Raw genomic sequence first — 19,327 nt, forward strand, 5'->3', positions numbered from 1 at the left:
CTTGAAAAGAACTAGCTCCAGTTATGTATGAACAGTGAAGGTAACGATCTCTTAAACATGTGAAAAATGTGACCTTGAAGAAGTGAAAATTGAACAATATGAACTATGAATATTGAACAACTTGAAGCTACATCTATAAGTGTGAACAAAACATGGGAACTAAACGTGCATTACGAATATACAGGGAGCCCTGTGCTTGTTTCCTTGCAACAAGAAGGTTCCATCTGGGGGTGATGGAAGACAGTGACACCCTCAGTGTGTTTGAAATGTCCAGTCGATTGCGCAATTTGGTCTTAGTTGCAGTCATTGCCGAAAACCCGGCCTCGCATACGTGGTGGGAAATGGTAGCAACGGGTATCTCGGGATATTCTGCTTTGGTTTTGATCCAAAAACCCACTAGAGAGGTTTCCTTATACACACTCGTAAGACCACCGTCATTTGCAATTTCGATCAACTGCTCTTCCTCCTGCGCTGACACGTTAGGACTATTCGGGATATTGACAAATGGGTTGCGGACCCACTATACAATATTCAAATATGACCAAAATGTCCCCCCCAATATACGGACATAGAAAAAGAATAAAGCGCTATATACTAGGCCTACAGGAAACCAACACGCATCAGAAATGTAATCAAACGTAACGCACAAATTAGTGACCATGGTTCCAGAGGAGCCATACACCTGAGTGGTTTGTCCTGGTGATTTTCCGTTTTTCGTTAGTGGCGTGCGCTATCAAAAGCTTCCATTTACTGCACCCTACTGCGGTGAGGTAGGGCTGTCAACAATATCGCAAAAGCTACCGGTACAATTTTCACAAAACTTATTTGAAAGGTGTAGCACAGGCTAAGGAAATCCCATACATTTTTGGAGCTGATCAGACTGAAAGGGAACATTTTCCATATTGTAGCCTATTCTCGTAATGATGGCGAAAGCGTTCTATTTTAAATTATGAATTTGTGCAAGCCTGTGTCATTTCGTTCACGTCTTTCAACATAAATAATGCATTCATATGCTAGTAGTAATGCCAGAAATTACCGTTTATAGGCCTCTTAGAAATGATTGTTGCATCTTGCGTATTATTTAGATGCGCACTCAATCGCGCATCCATGCAGGCAAAAAGTGATCAAATGTGGCGACAGCACACAAGTTGGAAAAAACGTTTACAATGTGATGATAGCCTACAGTTAATGTGAATTGCGGACAATAACCAAAGAAAGGAATTTGCACCTCCATTCACCAATTAAAGGCTGTAGTAGGCCTAGTGTTTCTAGCCTACATGTTGGCACAAAACGTAATTTCTGTCAGAAGCCAGATCTATAATGCATACAGGGGTAACATAACATGAAGTGAGTCAGACAGAAGAGGGGCCTGTCTTAGTAGCCTATTCCTGAATCCTGTCCCTTTCAAACTATGTTAAAATTGTGTGATTAGCCGCCAGCATAATAAAATCTAAATTAAAAGTCAAAATCTTATTGGGCCAAACCTAAGTAATAAGTCAACGAACCACATTCTGTGTAATATAGAGGTTATCATAAGAGACTCTAGTTAGTAATTTCTTTTAAAGTATACATTTTGAACACAAATGGAGTCACTGGTCCAGGGATGGATTACTGAATGGGCTTACTGGGCCTAAGAGCTCAGGGGTCCCTGAAGCCCAAGCCTCTGTGTGAAGTTGCTTCTTCTTTACCCTTCTCTTTTCACAAAACTCACCAGAAGTCATCTGGTGAGTCATTTTTTTAAAAAGAAAAAAAATCTTCTGTGGGAGAATGCCTCAGGACCCCTCTATCTGAAGGGGGGGGGGGGGGGGGGGGGGGCATCTGTGCCCAGGGGTTCATAATCCATCCATGCCATGCATGTCCGTCAAAAGTTTGGAATACCCTAATTGACTGACCTAACTAACGACTTGTTTGTGATTTTTAATAATATTTTTGCATAGTAGGAAATGTATTGAAATTCTGTTTGGGGGTCCCCCCCAATGTTGAGATCATGACTACGGCCTTGGGTTGAGGTCATTAAGCAACCCGAATAGGGCACAAAGGTAAGCGAGTTTTGACACCCAGTCCTCATCACTAAAATGTGCAGCTAACGTTGACTGCAGCGGCTCTCGCAACTCTCAAACACTCTGGCCAGTGACCTGCTAAAGATGCTTGTTTTTTGTTGCTCGTTCTAGCAGTTTAGTTCAACCTCACGAGATTTGACTCATCGCAGCACTTACCCTTCATTACTATGTCCTTCAGTGACATCAGAAGAAACAATGAAAAAGTTTGGCTTCATTTACATTGAGCCAGGGCGTTGTTCTTGTACACCGACAGGTTAATTTGACTTAAGTATAGTTGCATACACCTACAGATAACAATACTTAGTTAATAATAACATACATAATTTCTTCGATAAGCATCAAGTTTGGGGATCAATAAAGTATCTACCTATCTATGTCAATTGGACTATTGTCAACAGTGACCCTTCGCTTACACACAGAATAATATTGCAGTTTTAAATTCAAGACAAATGGAAATTCAATTTTGGTTTATAAAATGACATCTTTATTCATGTTACATTACTGATACATAGGGCATTAGACATTTCCACAAGGCTTTTTAGGGACTACAATCAATGATTAGCAAAAACACAATAGTGGTCCAAATCTAACAATCACTGGACTAACCAACCCCCTCCCGTGTCCATAAATGTGTATAAGCCTGCGTTTAAAAGTACTATATTGGTCTCTTCATCTTGGTGCATATAGCATTGGTTCCCATTCCAGTGTAATTTTTGTGTTAAAGACATGCAAGGACTTTTTCCAACAAGTTTAACTTTTTTGGTCACTAGACAGCCCCACATTTTTTGTTGTATTTCTATTCAGACATGCTTCAAGTGAAGTGTGTACCACGACCTAAAAGGAGTGTTTGTGAGACTTCTGGAGAGAGACCTAACTACAAGGAACTGTTAAGAGTGAAAAACTAGGACCAATTTTGTGACAACCAATCAGTAGGATTACAATTTTCTTTAGGGCTTGGTGATACCAATAGGATCTCCACTGATATATCCAAATTGAAACTCATCAGAATAAGTTCCTTTCCAATAAAGGTCAAAATCCTTACATATTGTGGGGAAACTATTCTCTAGTTTTCAAAAAATGAAATCCACAGAGCCAATACAAATGCTTTCTATCTGATGATCTTAACGCTACAAGAGGAAATGGAGACTACTTTATATTGTAAGACCTACAATAAAACCCGAGGATTCTGCTGTGAAGAGCTGAAATTGGAATGCTTCTCTTGATTACATGATTTAATTTAAAACATCCTAACGTTTGGACACAGCCAACCACCAGAAGAAAATGACGGGGAAAAAAAGGAGAGCTACAGTAAAATGGTACAAGACAAGCTTTCCATTTCAAACCGTTAGTTTACCCTTTGCTTTTCCAACAGCACAGTCAACCGTTTTTTTTCTTCCTTTTTCTGTAGCAACATTAAGATTCTATTATATTTATTACTAAGTCATTAAGTGTGTCGATACAAAAATGAGGCTATATCATACGTCAGTTTTCTACAGCAGAGAACGCACACGCACACACGGTAGGCCGGGAACAAAAATCACAAACCAAAAAGAAGTTGTTTGTTTTTGGGGGGGGGGGAGGGGGGCCAGGGACCTCAATTCTGCTTCTTTGTCCATGAGCTGCAATGCAAAAAAGACTAAATGATTGGAATTTTTGTTGCACTTTTTCCAGTACTGATGGGCTTTTTTTTTTTTTTTTTTTTCCAATTGCTAGATTTTTTTTTCTTTTAAAGTGGAGCGAAAAGGAATGGAGATGTGTAAAAAGGGTTTTTTTTTCTTCTGTTTCCTCTTAATAGGGAGATGAGCTCTGGTGAGGAAGAGGTTTAGTTCTCGCCACCTTCACCTGCCTCTGCTTCATCAGCTGCATTATCAGAGGTCCATAACTGTAAACACAGAGAGGCACAATGGTTAATGAAAAGCCCTGGACCATATAGCATCAGCAAGCACAAGTTACTACCAGTCCAAATAATTTGTTTGACATATGACATCAATGCGTTTGCTTTTGATTCTTTGATTGCTATGGGGAGTTGGGGTGGGGTACATGTAGTAAACCTGCATCTTAACAAGAGCTTGAACATTTCCCATTCACCCTCCTTTCAGTAATGCGATGATATGACAGTCGGTGCAGTGTGTTAAGGCGAGACACTACAGGTGAATAGGGTAAAATTTTTAACAAGCAGATATCACTATGAAACTTCCCCAGTTGATTACTTACATTAATATGAGGGAAAAAAAATGTATTACAAGTTTTCTGCAATTTAATGTTTACATATGCAAATTAGGCATTATCTAATTAAATATGCGCTAATTTGCATACATTTTAAGGCACGAAAACTGAGCATTGGATACAGCCAGGTTCAAAATTATGTTTTCATTGTGTTCAGATATTACATGGGGAAAAATGTAGAGGGATTTATGAATATCTACTTTTGTTATCCTGTAAATCAGAATATGTCGTCAATAGCCCTAAAAAAAAAAAAAATTAGATTTTTGCCATGTTTTTAGGTATAAAATGTCATGTAAGTCAGGCTAGGAATAATATCAACAAACCCCTCTGTAAAAATCTTCTACATATAGTTAGGCATAAGTCTAGAAAGTTTGGTGTATGTAAGTGCTTCTGAAGTGGAGTTTCCGTGCTCAGAGTGGGAGAGGAAACTCATTTTGAGAAAACAGCCTTGAAAGACAGCCAATGAGATTCCGTTCTCAGCCTAGACTCGCCTTTGAACTTTCGCGATTGGTTGCTGATACAAAGGTGTCCATATATGGATCACATAGCGTGATACGGGAAAAACAGAGCTTTCCAACGGTACTACACATGATATATTTCGGACCACGGTCGCGGGAGTGCATGCAAGGTTAGAATGCTAACTTTTGCTGAATTTAGGAGACATATACAGGCGAATAGACATAATATAATGAAATAAAAACCTAAATGAGCAAATCTGACTTTTTTCTATTGTAGTAGTGTGATAGAATACATGCTAAGGTAACATACTAGCTCAAAATCTCGAAATTGACCAGTGCATGAAAAAACGATGTTTTCACCTGCCGTGTCTCGCCTTAAGAGAGGATATGGAGGTACTCACTGTTAGATTGTCTCTAAGCAGCTGCATGATGAGAGTGCTGTCTTTGTAGGACTCCTCGTTCAGTGTGTCGAGCTCTGCGATGGCCTCATCAAAAGCCTGTGAGCAACACACACACACACAAACACTCTTAGTGCACTAATCAAGGGGTAGGTAGCCAATATACTTGAACATATTACGGCAGCTCGGTTTAGGTCAAGTCAAGCTGTGAGGGAGGCCTACCTGTTTGGCCAGTGAGCACGCCTGCTCTGGAGAGTTGAGAATCTCGTAGAAGAAGACGGAGAAGTTGAGGGCCAGGCCGAGGCGGATGGGGTGCGTTGGCTGCATGTCTTTCTTGCTGATGTCGAAGGCCTGCTGGTAGGCTTCCTGAGAGTTTTCGATGGTTGCTGAGGAACAAGACGGAAAGACCGGGTCAATGCAAACTACGGTAACTCCTCAATAGCAAACAATAGATAGATAGATAGATACTTTATTGATCCCCAGGGGAAATTCAAGAAATAGAATACCCTACATGAACTGGTGCAGGTGAGGATGCATAGAGGTCCTTCTGGCAAGCTTAAAGACAAGCCCAAGTTACCACACACTTCTACAAAGGGAGTGATATAACACTCTTGAAGGTGACCTACATCTCAGGAATTTTACAATAGAAATGTCTAAATGACCAAACTAATATTCAAGTAATGAGTCACTGATTCAAGTAATGAGTCACAATGAGGCCTGATCTGTGGCAGTAAGTGTGATGCATGCTCGGACACACACACACACACACACACACACACAAAAAGCTCCCACAAAACACTTTTGCGGTGATGCAGACCTCCTTGGCTGACACCATTCTCAGCTCCACAACTCTGTTTGGTTCAGAGTATAGGGACCTCGTCCTTAGAAGCAGAACACTAGGCTCAGGGGCACAGTTGGAAGTAGGGCTAAACGATTTATTGCATTTGCGATAATATGATGTGATGAAACGCGAATATGATATGATGAAACGCGATTTTCAAACCGCAAAGACTGCGGTTACGCTTCGTAATATGAGTCACCAAAACGCATTTATACTTGCGCTTGCCGACGCAACACCAAAACTTAAACAAGAGGATCAGCTAACAGTGTCTGATCAGTAGAGCTACTTAAGTTAAAAATAAACCTCTTCATTACCTTTTGTTCGAACCTGCCATGTCCCATGGCCAGGTTATAGTTCATTTTTCCCCTGTGCTACTACTCTGGCTGGTAACTTTGTTCACTTGTCCAGCTGACGATTAAAACTCCACGACTGTTTAGGCTGCACTGCACAGCAGCCATTCACCTGTGCACTGGGGACTTTGTTGGAGTACAGTGACAGTGGGAGCATTTACGATATCCAAGGGGGTTGGCGGCGCAAACATTTCATCTCACAGGTAATGAATTGATGCATAATGTTATCCGCAAGTAGTTGACACAGCTAACCACCAAAAACCCAGCTGTTCTAAGGGCCTGTCCACACGGAGACGCTTTTTAGGTTAAACGCAGAGGTTTTGCTTCGTCTTGGCCGAGCGTCCAAACGAATCCTGTAAACGCACTGCCCGAAACCGCACTTTTCTGAAACCTGGTCCCAGAGTGGAGAAATCTGAAACCGTAGCCCAGGGGTCTCAAACACCCGGACCGCGGGCCAAATCCGGCCCGCGTCCTGACCAATTCCGGCCCGCGACGTATGACAAAATAATAATGTAATCCGGCCCTTGAGGCTATTATTTGCGACAAACAACGATACTGATTAAAATAGACGATAGATCCAGGTACGGTGACAAATCTCATTTGTAGGCCTACTCTGCTCCACTATGTGCAAGACATCCAGAGCTTGATTCAAACCCAAAATCGCTGCGCAAAGTTTTCAGGAAATACTTGTATTACACGCGAGAAACACAAAGACGTGCATTTGTAATGACACGGAAGCGATGCAGGCCATAGTGTTGCAGAAATGAAGCAGAAACAGGCCTACACCAAATGTTGAAAAACGTTCACGTGTGATGAAGTCTTAGGTAAGCTATGTTATTCACCTATTCTAATTCTGAAGGAGAATATCCTTTTGGAGATTATGATCGATCGTCTATGACAGTGATAGTCACGGTGCGTCTGTGAATGGAGGTGCGTGTATACAACGGTGTCCACTAAGCATACCATGCTTGTTTCGACCCTCTGCCCAACATAGCTTGGAGGTTGCAGTGGTAATCGTGATGATAGTGTCCGTAATGGATGTGGTACAGACAGCAGGGCTAGTAGAAATAGGGCTCTAAAGAACTACAAAGTCACCCGCAATATGATGCGAACTTCTGGGTACTGCAGATTACCCGCGATAGGAACTGTTTGACCAGAATACTTTATTGTAGGCCTATATTGTAGTAATTACTAAACCACAACATCTTAGGTGTTGGTATACATCTTAGGTGTTTTCCTGTTAATTTGTTATGTGGGTAATATGAAAAAAGGAAAGTAAACCTGCTTAAATATGTTCATCCAGTATTTACTTAAAGGTGCATAATTTGAGGTGCTTGCCATCCAGTGACAAATTAGATGGGTAAATTTACCCCCTTCATAAACTTTTGTTTTACTAAAGATTTTTACATTTACAGTAGGACTTTATCTCCGACTACTTTCAAGCCATGGCCTTTTGAAATTTTGATATACAAATCCAATGGTGTTGCTTTCTTAACCCTGATGCCTAGTTTGCCAGGTTTAAAAAAGTTATGAGGGGAAATATTTTTATTTGGTGTGAAAAACATAAAAACAGGTATGTGGGTGTGTTTCATTTATTTTATAATTTGTATTAATATTTATTTTATTATTATTTTATTTATAAGCTAAGGTTGCTAGCACAGGTGTCTAAAACTAGATAAAAACACTTGCACTTTCTGTTTGCAGTTTTGTGTGGCATTTGAAAAAAAGAACATTGCATTTTCAGAAATAGCCGGCCCTCCAATCACATGACGTTGGCAGAATTGGCCCCCAGCTCATTGGAGTTTGAGACCCCTGCCGTAGCCCGTTTGAGTTAGTTTAGACAGCGAAACCGCACATCCTGCTTGCGTATCGATGAGGTCATCGCCACACCTCAGCTGCCCTGGACTTGCACTTATAGTATTGCCTAACAATACTAGTTTTCATACATGACATTACCTACGATTACACTCCGTTAAGATAAATATCACAACTGATGCTGCGCAGCGCCGATAGCTTATGACTTGGTGGACTGAACACCGTTTTTTTTATGCATTCTAGCTACGGTCAGTGACGCGAGAGAACTTAAGTTATTAGGAAAGCACGGTGTAAGTTTAGGCTACATTAATTTGTGCGTAGTGCCAGTGTCATTCATTTATTTTACATGTCTTACAACATATATACATGCATTCACAGTCGAGTGAAATCAGATATAAGCATACAAAGACGCTTAGAACTCACGTTAAGCCGATGGTAGCACACTGAATGCAAATGCACGATTTGATGCAGGCAAAAGTATTGACTGTTACTAACGAAGGTTTTATAGCAATATTATAAATGTAGCGACAGAATAGCCTAGAACTTGGGTAAGCCTTGCGTTTAGTAGCCTATTTGCGGTGATAACCAAAACTAATGTGAATCACGGACTATCCTACAACCAAAGAAAGTAAAGGTGATTAGTAGGCCTACCTGCGTCAAATAAAGTTTATTAGTTTTACAGTTGGCTACAGTTCACCATCAGTACACACAAACAATTCTGGTTTCCTTGCACTAGCCATTTCGCTCTGGCCGTAGCCTATTCTGTCTGTTTTTAAAGCGCACGTTTTGCAAGTTTTGGTGAATTTCTGTAAAGACACAGTGCCACCTATAGGCCTGGGGTATGAAGTAACGTGTTGAGTCGTGTTGAGATGGATCCGTTTGGACGCAAATATTCTTGATACGGTTCCAGGGAAGACGGAGGGAAAAAAGATCGGTTTGGTACGTGTGGACTAGGCCTAACATTAGCTTACCAGCTAAGGCTCTAGGCTACATACATGCTGCTAACTGCTGTTGATAACTTTGCCTTTTTAAAGAGTTTTGTCTCCGCGATTGGCTTTGTTGTGATATGAACAAACTAGTTAATTTGCATGCATGCGTATTGCGCTGCGGTGTTGATGATGCTAACCTTTAGTTAACACCGAGCGGAACAGTCATTCGGCCGCATTTATTTGCGCTGCAACAATCTACAGTAGTTTGTTCCGATTCACGTGCAAGTATCCTACAGGAGAGGAGTGGGTCTGTGTGTGTGCGCGCACTCGCATGTATGGAGAGCACAGGACAAGGAGAAGACGTGTCAGAGCCACTGCATGTAGACCTAACTGTTAACTAAGGAAAGAAGATCATATCTACATGAAATAGAAACAAAATAAAAACGTATTAGAATCATTAAATGTTTACAAGGCTGGAAGTTCAACAAATATAGGTCTACTAATGTGATTAAAATAGTTCAATACAAAATATTTCATTCATTAATCTTATTCAATGACCTAATGCCATCATAACATAGGCCTGGGCTCCAGGAAAGAACAGTTTATGTTTAACTTATTTAATTTTGTGTTGGTCATACTATAGAATAATAAATTATTTGTCTTTGTTGAAGACAGAAGATAAAGAGCTTAAAAATAATTGCATATCGCATCACAATATTGGGGAGAAAAATCGCAATTAGATTTTTTTCCAAAATCGTTCACCCCTAGTTGGAAGAGTTTTTTTTTTTTTTTTCTTTCTTTTTTTTTTTTAATTAGGGAGATTACAGAGTTCCCTCCTCCACCCTCACTGGCCACTGCCATTAAGACTGGAGACCACTGCAACACCACCCAATCAGCAAAGCCTCGCTGCAGCCCCGAGGCAGCAATGCCACTGTGTTTAGAAGAGAAGAGTGCCTCTGTTTGTGTTAGAGGTTTAAGAATAGCAATCAAAATGTAAAGTGCAGTGTGTGAGAATGTCCACGATTTTAAATCCAGCAATGGCTACATAGTTTAAGGGTGTGCACGGATAGTTTCATGACCACTTAACCGTTTGAGAAATACTACACAAATATTAATATCCCTATTTGATTATTCTATAATGCACGGAATCATGGTAGTTGTGCTACCACAATATCATAGCATGGCATAAAGGTTGTGCTACCATGGTAGATGTTCTGCTTCCATATCACCGTTAAGTTCCTCTGAATTTCAGCTGTATTCTACAGTGTTAGGTCACAGACACTGGACTAACACCATGGAGACACCTCCGCCTGTGAAACTCTTATCTAATCTACGTCATGCTGGCTAAACAGTGGAAAGCAGTAGCCTGATTTACAGCACTGCCACCTCCCTGGAGAGTGCATGCTCAGGTATGCAACTGAGGAAGAACATACTTTGAAACAAAAACAGCAATAGGTTCATTTGGACAAAATAGCCTAGTTTCCAATAGAAGACTTGTTTAAAACACCCAATTACATTCAACAACAATAACTTGGGCAGCTAGTAGGTGTAGGAATGGAACGTGAACAGTAGAAGTGGGATAGGTCAAGGGCACAGCTTCCTTGTTCAGCCTTCATCTGCAACTGTCCCAATAGGAATCTAGTCTCCAGGCTTAACTGCCTCATGTAGGGAGGTGGGGACAGCAAGATGGCAGTGCTAGCTTGTGAATATCTTGACCACTCATGTGTGAGCAGCCCTTAAAGCATTGTATTGAAAACAGGAAGCAACGTTTCCCCCTGGATCCAGGCATACAAATGGTCAGCCAAGTATATTTTGGGAAACAAGTCCGCATTTAGTCTGAGTTGAGGAGGGTCTTTCAATTGTTTCCAGTTTTTTTATTTCTATTTATACCTTTTTTCCAGGACAGTACAAATTGTGGGTAGTGTTTTAGGATGGATCAAGTACGACTGAGCATCTTACCTTTCCTGTCGTCTCCCGAGGCAACCTCAGCCAAGTATCTGAAGTAATCTCCCTTCATCTTCAGATAGAAGACTTTGCTTTCCGCCTGTGTGGAGTTCTCGATTAAATATTTGCTCAGCAGTTCCTGTGGAAAGAAAAATCGGGCCATTAATTATTCATCTCCCATCACACAACTTGGACCAGTCTCAGTTAATATGTTATAAATGCACCACTTGGTCTGTTCAACAAAGAACCGTGTTGGACCACACACACAGGCTATTCAAGAGACTGCAGGCTGCAGAGAGCGAAGAACCTTGTCATGTAAAATTAGGTTACAAATAAATGGGTTCACAGGCAGCTTCACCTTCCAAAATCCAGGTCACACATATAATATATGAAACAGAACGCCAAAATATGCAAGAACTGCACAGATGGCTCATGGAAAGGAGGGAAGAATCTTAATAGAGGCATAAATGTATATATCAGCATATAAACAAGGCAGAACAACAGCATATGAGGTTTCGTCCCACACACCCCCTACAACACCATTAAAACACTGCACTGCTGCAAGCTACGAGTGAATTCAATTGGTTTAGCTGACTACGTTAACCGTGCAAGCGTGAGTCCCCACAGGCTTAAGAAGCTCAGCTTCATGTGTGTAGGTGTTCAGGGAAGACCTTATCGCCTGCTGGGAGCTCAGTGTTTAAGCCATCGTCGCTGACAACAAGGGCTTGGGAGGGCTTCTCTAATTGTTTTACAGTTCGGCTTAGACCAAAACACCAACACATTAACTACAGAAGTCTGGAGCTGCGTGCCGCTGCCAGACCACGAGACCTGGTCCAGCGAGAGCACAGGGAGACCTAGCCTGGGTGTTCCCATGCTGCCTTGCGCACGATTTGATTCACGCTGCTAAGGCAGACTGGAGACCATGGAGCAAATTTTCGCCTGAGATAGGGGACCAATCACAGAACAAGGGGGAAAGCAAGACAATGATGAGCTATGCACAGACGCATTTGATAGACATCCGTGGCACCCAATAAACAGATCTGGGCATTTTTTTCCAAATACGAGAAAATTAGCGTTTGGTTCCCAGACCACGTCTCATTGAGAAGTGGTGGCGCTAGCCAGGCTAAGGGAGACCAGTGTGTGCGGGGACAGGACAGGCGAAACAGAATGCCTCGAGTGCTCCGCATTCTTTGCTACACATAACATGGTCCAGCAGCAGAATCAATGACGACAGGCCCAACACAAGCCAACACTGCTCTTACTGTTCCAAGGGAGGTGCAGCCCAAATATATTTATAGCTGGGAGAAGTGTTCAGATGACACACTGCAGGAAATACTTTGCTGTAGCCTCCCCCACCACACAGGCAGAAACACACACACACAGTCCAAACAGCACTCTCAGACAGGCAGGCCAACACTGCTGGAGCTGATCCCACAGGAATCTCATGAAAAACGTTCCTTCTTCCAGCACGGGCAGTAATTCAATTACACCAATAAGATAGATTTGTCCGCTCAAAATAGAAACAGGGCAGAGCCGAAATCTCGGAGCAAATCTATGGCAACTTTGTATGAAAATCAATTTGGATGTCTGGCCTCAAGCGATGAGTGGACTAAGGGTTGATGAGGACAGGCCTCTTGGAGGAACTAGGGGGCTTGGGCAGAGGGCCCTCTCCTGCTGTGGGGCAGTGGTTCGCCTGCTGCATCTTGCCTCTTCACTCTTTTAGCATGGCCAGCCACATCAGGCTGACCAGACAAAATGCCACTTCACAAATCCTGTCCCAGATATTGGACTTGGGGCATACCACAATTTATGCAGTACAACCAGTAGTAAATCTATAGCCATCATACTGTGATTTCACTTGATAAGTCAACCACACCCTACATGCAAACAGTGACTGGACGTTGGTGAGAAAGACTGAGCAACAATTATGACCGCTTTGGTGAAAAACCACGACAGGCCAAGCCTCAGTGAAGTCAGCTCTGTTCCAACACAGGGTAGAGGCAGGTCTGTCCCAGCAGGCCTCCACTCAAGTGGGTGAGCATGCCACAGGGACATGGGATGGGAAGGGTGGCTGCTGCACCGTGAGGTGAGGCCCACGCCCTCCGGCACAAAGTCAACAGCATGAGTCACTCACACACACACACCCACCCACCCTAAGATGCCACAGACAGGAAGCAGCGCCACAGGGGTGTGTGATGTATATGACTACATTTATACACAAGAGGGTTTTTTGTGTGGTTGTTAACAGGATTGAACATGCAAGTGCATCTTCATTAATAAAGCTGTGCTGGCTAGCCTATGAAACCAGAGGCTCCAAGCAAAAGTGGTGATGTTGAGGTAAGAAAAAAAATAGTATTTTGGTAGGATACGCATATACGGCAAGCAAGCAACAATTCTACAGACAATGTTATTTCCAGAACTCTCCCATTTCCCCCCCACAGAATTGAGTCTTTAGCCTCTATATTAGCTCATCAAAAGCCTTTTTCCATAGAATACAATAAAGAATACTATTTCAGTCCCACAACACCCCCCCCCCCCCTTCCCCCAAGGGATCAATGCTGGAGCGGAAACCAGCGGCCTATCAGATGTGTTGGTTTCCCCAATAACACACTGCCTTCTGTCAATACAGCCCACCATTGGGGAGCCTGCTGCAACACAACAGCTAAGCGCTGCACTCACATCCCACTGATCCCACCGCCGCAACGCAGTGATCCAACTCAGGAGGAGGATGGAGAGCGAGGCGGCTTCAGGGAGGGGGGGGGGGGGAGAGAGAAAGAATGCAAGAGAGGGGGTTTTCTTTTTCCTTAGCCCTAATGGACAAGCCACTCTTCTCAAGCATAAAAGCAATCAGCAGAAGAGGAAGGCAAAGGACTGCTATTGCTTATTGGTAGAAAACATGTTGTAACATTCAAGGGGAAATAACCCGTTTCCAACATGCTACTAGGAAAGCCACTTGTCAGGGTTGAGAAGCCCAATTCATTAATCAAGGTGACAGTCTGAAGTAAAGTAACAGTCAAATGAATCACCTGGCAAGCAGAGTAACAGTAATACTAGACTGGTACTACAAATGTCAGGACTCACTAGATAACCCATTACAATCTCAACACTTGGACCTTAGCTGAACACTTCCACAATTTAAAACATTATATGTGCGCCAACATCCTGATTAACAGGATTACGAGAGAGAGCGAGAGCGAGAGAGAGAGAGAGAGAGAGAGCGAGAGAGAGAGAGAGAGAGAGAGAGAGAGAGAGAGAGAGAGAGAGAGAGAGAGAGAGAGAGAGAGAGAGAGAGCCTGTGTGAGCAGGTATGAGAGAGAATGAGCAAGCATGTTATAGGCTCCTATCACTTCTCTGCCCCACCCTGGCAGACACACCTAGGTGCAGACACAGAGCCCTGCCCTTTGGCAGTCTCGTAATGTGCTTCGGCCATTGTTCTACTTAAGCAAAAACCACAGGAGTAAGTGTTGCGCATGAGGACAAATGCTCTGTGCCTAGAGGGCTGGGGGTGGGTTTTTTCAAGATAAGACCACAGGAGAGCAGACATGCCATTTGACACATATTGGACACACACGTTACACATGGTTGTGTCAACAATGTGTCAAAATGAGAATGGCCTTTTGCTCAATGCCTAGATCTTGAAACCATCACAGGGTCAATTATGAAAGGTCCATGCAAAGATGCTGCTCACAGAACTGTTCTATATTAAGAGCCATCAGCTTGAGAGCCCAAAACTAGGCTGCAGTTACATCACAGGGAAAGTGGGCGCTTCTTTTCTGCTTCACTCACGCGGTTACTTCCTGACGGACACTCACACTATCTCTTATTGCACCACTAAATAACAAAGGTCGTTTTAACAGGATGAAACCTAATTTAGCTCACTTTCTCAGCGCACTCCCCCGAGCAAGCGAGCAGTCGGTCATTTGATTTTTAATTCACTTTCAAGTCCAAGCGAAAAAGGCTACTTTGTAGTCTCTCCGCCAATACTGTGAATGGAAATAATATAAAGTGCTGCTTACCAATACGTCGTTGCAGATCTCTCTAAGCTCCGACTCCACTTTCTCCCGGTACTCCTTGACCATCGCCAGCTTTTTGTCGCTGCCATCGGTCTTCTGCTCGATGCTGGATATGACCCTCCATGCGGATCTCCGTGCCCCGACCACGTTCTTGTAGGCAACAGACAGCAGGTTCCTCTCCTCATTGGACAGCTCGGATCCCATCTCTGTCACCTCCTTCATAGACGCAGCCATGTCGTCGTAACGCTCGGCCTGCTCGGCCAACTTTGCTTTCTGAATAAGCTCCGTTTTATCCATGGTTTAAATTCTAAAGGCAAATGCTGCTTTAGGCGGTTAAGTCTATAGTGTCAGTATGGCCGGTACGGCAGGAGAAAGGGAGGCGTGGGGTGAGAGTCTTGTTAGCAAACGATGAACAGATAGGGGGTGATCGTTGTCCTTCTGAATGTCTGCAAAGAGGAGAAACCTCGTAAGACATCTACCAGCATCATTATGTTGCAAGACCGAGCATGTTATGTATGGCACACCAACCAGGTTATTACGTTACAAGGAAATGTAAAAATGTTAAGAATTATTTAAGTAAAGTTAAATAGCTCGTTAACATACCTTGATTATGGAATAGACTCACTATCATCAAAGTTGCAACACAACACGTTACAGGTAAAGCTTAATAACGGACAACTAAAAGGGTAAACCTAAGGAGAAAATAATTACTACGATTATTTGGCGGGTAACATCTAAGATGGGCGGTGACAGGAACAGCCTCTTCGCGGGATATCTAACTGGGTAGCAGCAAGCTAGTATGAAGGCTTGTAAAGTAACATTGGCTAACGTTAGCTAGCCAGAACGAATTTCGAAATAGCCATTTCTACACTCTGTGTTAGGTTCACGTTGATGCGCAACCTTAGTCAATTAATCTACCCTACTGGCTAGAATTAAGATGACCAAATTTACAACTAGGTCACGAGTTAAATAGGTCAGCTAAGAAGATAGCCATAGCTAGCACAGCTAACTTAACTCACAAGAGCTGTGCGGAAGCTAGCTAACGTTGAAATCATACTCTGCCCACTCCTAGCCTAGCCAACACTTGCGTTAGTCAAAGCCACTGGCAAAATACACCGTAGCTGTAACGTTAATATAGCCTTTCATTGCCACTTAAGTCATCACAGTTGCGTAACATTACCAACGAAAATAACATAACCCTTAATTTGGTTAAATACCATTTGCTCACTATGATTACCAAGGCTATTCGTAACGTTGCGTTAGGAACGTCCTTCACTATCTTCATTTTACCGACAAACGTTTCACATAACAGATAACGTTAGCGTTATAGTTTCTACTAGGACAGCAAATGTCAAAGTAGTAACGTTATTACGAGCATGTATTCCTTGATGGCTGACTTTAACGTTAACTGACTGACTGGGAGCTGTAATGTTAAACGTTAATAGCTAACGTTTAACGCCAACTTGAACCCGAGATCAGTAACGTAAACGTTAAGAGAAATGGCAACTGTCCCTATGGTCAGTTTGCAAAAAGTATTTTTCTAACAACCTGGTGGACACACTGATTAGCTCAATATAGATAGAATAGAGCAAGTTAGTTGAACCTTACCAAAATATTTACGTAATAAGATAGCTAAATAAGTTAAAATGAATGAAGAGGGAAGCCGGCGTCTAACCTTAATGGGTTCGTTCCTGTTCCTCCGAATTGATCCGCTTTGAGTGTGAATGTGTGAAAAAATGCAATTGTAGAATGCAACCTAACTTGCAGAGGGAGGTGTCTTTCTTCCTAATGTTTTTTCGACTATCTAATGCTATGATTTGATTGGTTCTTTGGTATTGCTAAAAATGTCATACAAACTGTCAACCAATGAGTCTTTTGCGCGGGGAGTAGAGGCGGGTGCATAAGAGCATGTTTGATTGGATCTCGGGCTGCGGATCGGGCACGGGGTTTCCTCCAATTAGAGCAAGGGAGAAGACGTCACCATTGCTATGGTTATCAAAGATTGTTAAGGCGGAGCCTTATTCTCCCCCCACCTCTGTTTGAAAGTGTTGTGAGGTCAGTAGGGCTTTGCAGCAGGCGGAGTGACCCTTTCTTTTTCACTGGAGCTAGATCGCTATCTTTAAAATCTTCTCCGTGCATCTTGCATGAGACTCTAAACTACAGAAGAAAGGTATTTTGACATGCAGGCCTGGCCTTTAATTATCCACGCCTTGTGCAAAACCCAGGACTTATTCTGATGTCTTGCATTTTAGAATGATGGTTTCAGTTAAATTATTTTAGGATCAGCTCAAAGGAGAAACCTAATCTGTAAAATTGTAGCATTTTCCTGACTTGTTTATTGCATGGCAAATAAACTTTCTTGCAAGCAGAATCAGTTTGTGACCAAAAAGACATCTCCCAAAAGCAACATGAGAGCTTATTTATGCCTATTCTCATTCTAACCCCCAAGCTGTGAGGCTCACATGTCTTTACCCCGAGAGAGAAAGGGAAAAAAACAAGGGGCACATGACAACCCTCTGCAACTTCCCTATTATCCATTCACACAAACCATGTAATGTCTCCTTTCAGTCTGCTGTAGCCTAGCCTATCCTATTGTTTTGATGGCAAATTATTAGTGTGATGGTAGCCTACATTAGCTCTTGTAGCATTGTTGAACCACTTGCTCCCCCTTTGCCTCACACATTCATTACACAACGGTTATTTGGTAGAATATCGAAACCTAGACTTGAACTGAAAATCGCAGTAATTTGATAAAGGTGTATTTATGTTTCAATTTTGTCTTTCGTCTATTGTTTTGGCTCAGTTTTGTCAATGCAACTGAAACCCAATTCGATGTGCCTTGGGCTCCCTTGGGGCTCCCTTGGGGTTTGAGAGGGTTTAAGCCAATGACCCATAGGAACCAGTGCATGCTCTGATGACTGTGCAATGTATCACTTTTCTCTTTGAAATGTTACCTCCATATCCTGAAGGGCAAATTGAAAGACTGATGAATTCTGAAGAGAACGGCTTTAAAGAGGACAAACAGTGTTGTCCTTCTCTCTGACTTTGCAAATGGATATTAACTAGATCACTCTGGCTGCTAAGTAACCAAATGACCCCCCATCTCAATCACCACCCATGTTTAGCATCCACTTGGGTGATGCACGGCATCTATTATACACCAGATCAACACACCATCTTGAGGTGGAGAGTGAGGGAATTAATAAATCAGGCAATTACACTGGGGGAACCAGGATACCAGGGAGCGCCCTACTCTCCTAAGTGCCATGGGATCTTTAATGACCATACTGAGTCAGGATCTTGGTTTAATCAACCTCTCCAACCTTACAGTGTCTCTGTCACTGCACTGGGGCATTGGGATCACTTTTTGCCCAGAGGGAGTAGTGCCACTCACCAACATAATTTCCAGCAGCAACTTAGTTTTCTAAGGTGGTCTCCCATCAAAGTACTAACCAAGCCCACACCTGCTTAGCTTCAGTATTTCAGCAGAGACAGGGTATCTGTTGGTCTGGCTGCCTAATCATTAGCAACATCTATTGATGATAAGAGCTGGAGTATTAATAAAAGGGCTTTGTACAGGCTTCATTTGAATGTGTAGTCTGACTCATGGCGCATGCATTATTTAACACTCAACTGGCTTGCTTATTAGCCATGACCTAATAGTCTTAAGGCTGTAGTAGAATTTGAAGGATTGAAAATGAGACCGCAAGTTCTGTGCCATCCAAACTAATTTGGGTGTGATAGGAGTTAAATTTGGCGAAGTTCCAAAGTAAGCCGTGAAGTCTAAGAATTAAAAATCAAGTAACTTGAATGGCAGGTGTTTAAGGGTATCATATTTCATTGAGTAAAAATGTGTGCAATGTTTGAAACATGACAGGTCTGACTGACATGAGTTAAAGCATAGGACACCAGAAGACACATTCAGACTCCAAATGACACCTTCAGACCCATCGTTAAAGGGCAGCCATGAGGTGGGGCAGGTTGGATCAGCGCTGTTTAAACATGCAAATCCTTCCAGTCACTCCAGCCAGGCTTGATTCATTATCCAGATTTATTTTTCTATCGGAGATTTTTAAATGAATTTGAGATGATCCTGTCTCTCATCAGCTGCACAAAATGAAATTCATCCCACCCCATGCTGTGAGGGGCTGTAGAATTTTCAGATTCCTTCACAGCGCACAATCACATGGAACACATTCACATACCCATACACACACATTCCTCTCTGGTTTGGTTTAACCATTCGTTTCGCTTTTGTAAGTCTCCCATGGCAGTGACAAATCTGTGCTTTGG

The 19,327-nt window shown here is 42.5% G+C and overlaps 1 protein-coding gene across 2 annotated transcripts; it reads right to left on the reverse strand.

Annotated features, from left to right (window-relative positions):
- Positions 1–2,521: 2,521 nt before the first annotated feature.
- LOC121693683 (14-3-3 protein zeta-like) lies at positions 2,522–16,837 on the reverse strand. Of its 2 annotated transcripts, none has more exons than XM_042073273.1 (6): positions 16,710–16,837; positions 15,038–15,480; positions 11,037–11,160; positions 5,365–5,528; positions 5,146–5,241; positions 2,522–3,942 (listed from the first exon to the last, which is right to left on the reverse strand). In XM_042073273.1, the coding sequence occupies exons 2-6, from the start codon at positions 15,329–15,331 to the stop codon at positions 3,883–3,885; spliced, it is 738 nt and encodes a 245-aa protein (XP_041929207.1). In that variant the 5' UTR covers positions 15,332–15,480; positions 16,710–16,837; the 3' UTR covers positions 2,522–3,882. The 2 variants fall into 2 exon arrangements, with proteins under 2 accessions (XP_041929207.1, XP_041929208.1); XM_042073274.1 differs by lacking the exon at positions 16,710–16,837 and adding an exon at positions 15,638–15,719.
- Between the last annotated feature and the right edge of the window lie 2,490 nt (positions 16,838–19,327).

The sequence above is a fragment of the Alosa sapidissima genome, chromosome 19, assembly GCF_018492685.1.
Source record: "Alosa sapidissima isolate fAloSap1 chromosome 19, fAloSap1.pri, whole genome shotgun sequence".
Taxonomy (NCBI): Eukaryota; Metazoa; Chordata; class Actinopteri; order Clupeiformes; family Clupeidae; genus Alosa; species Alosa sapidissima.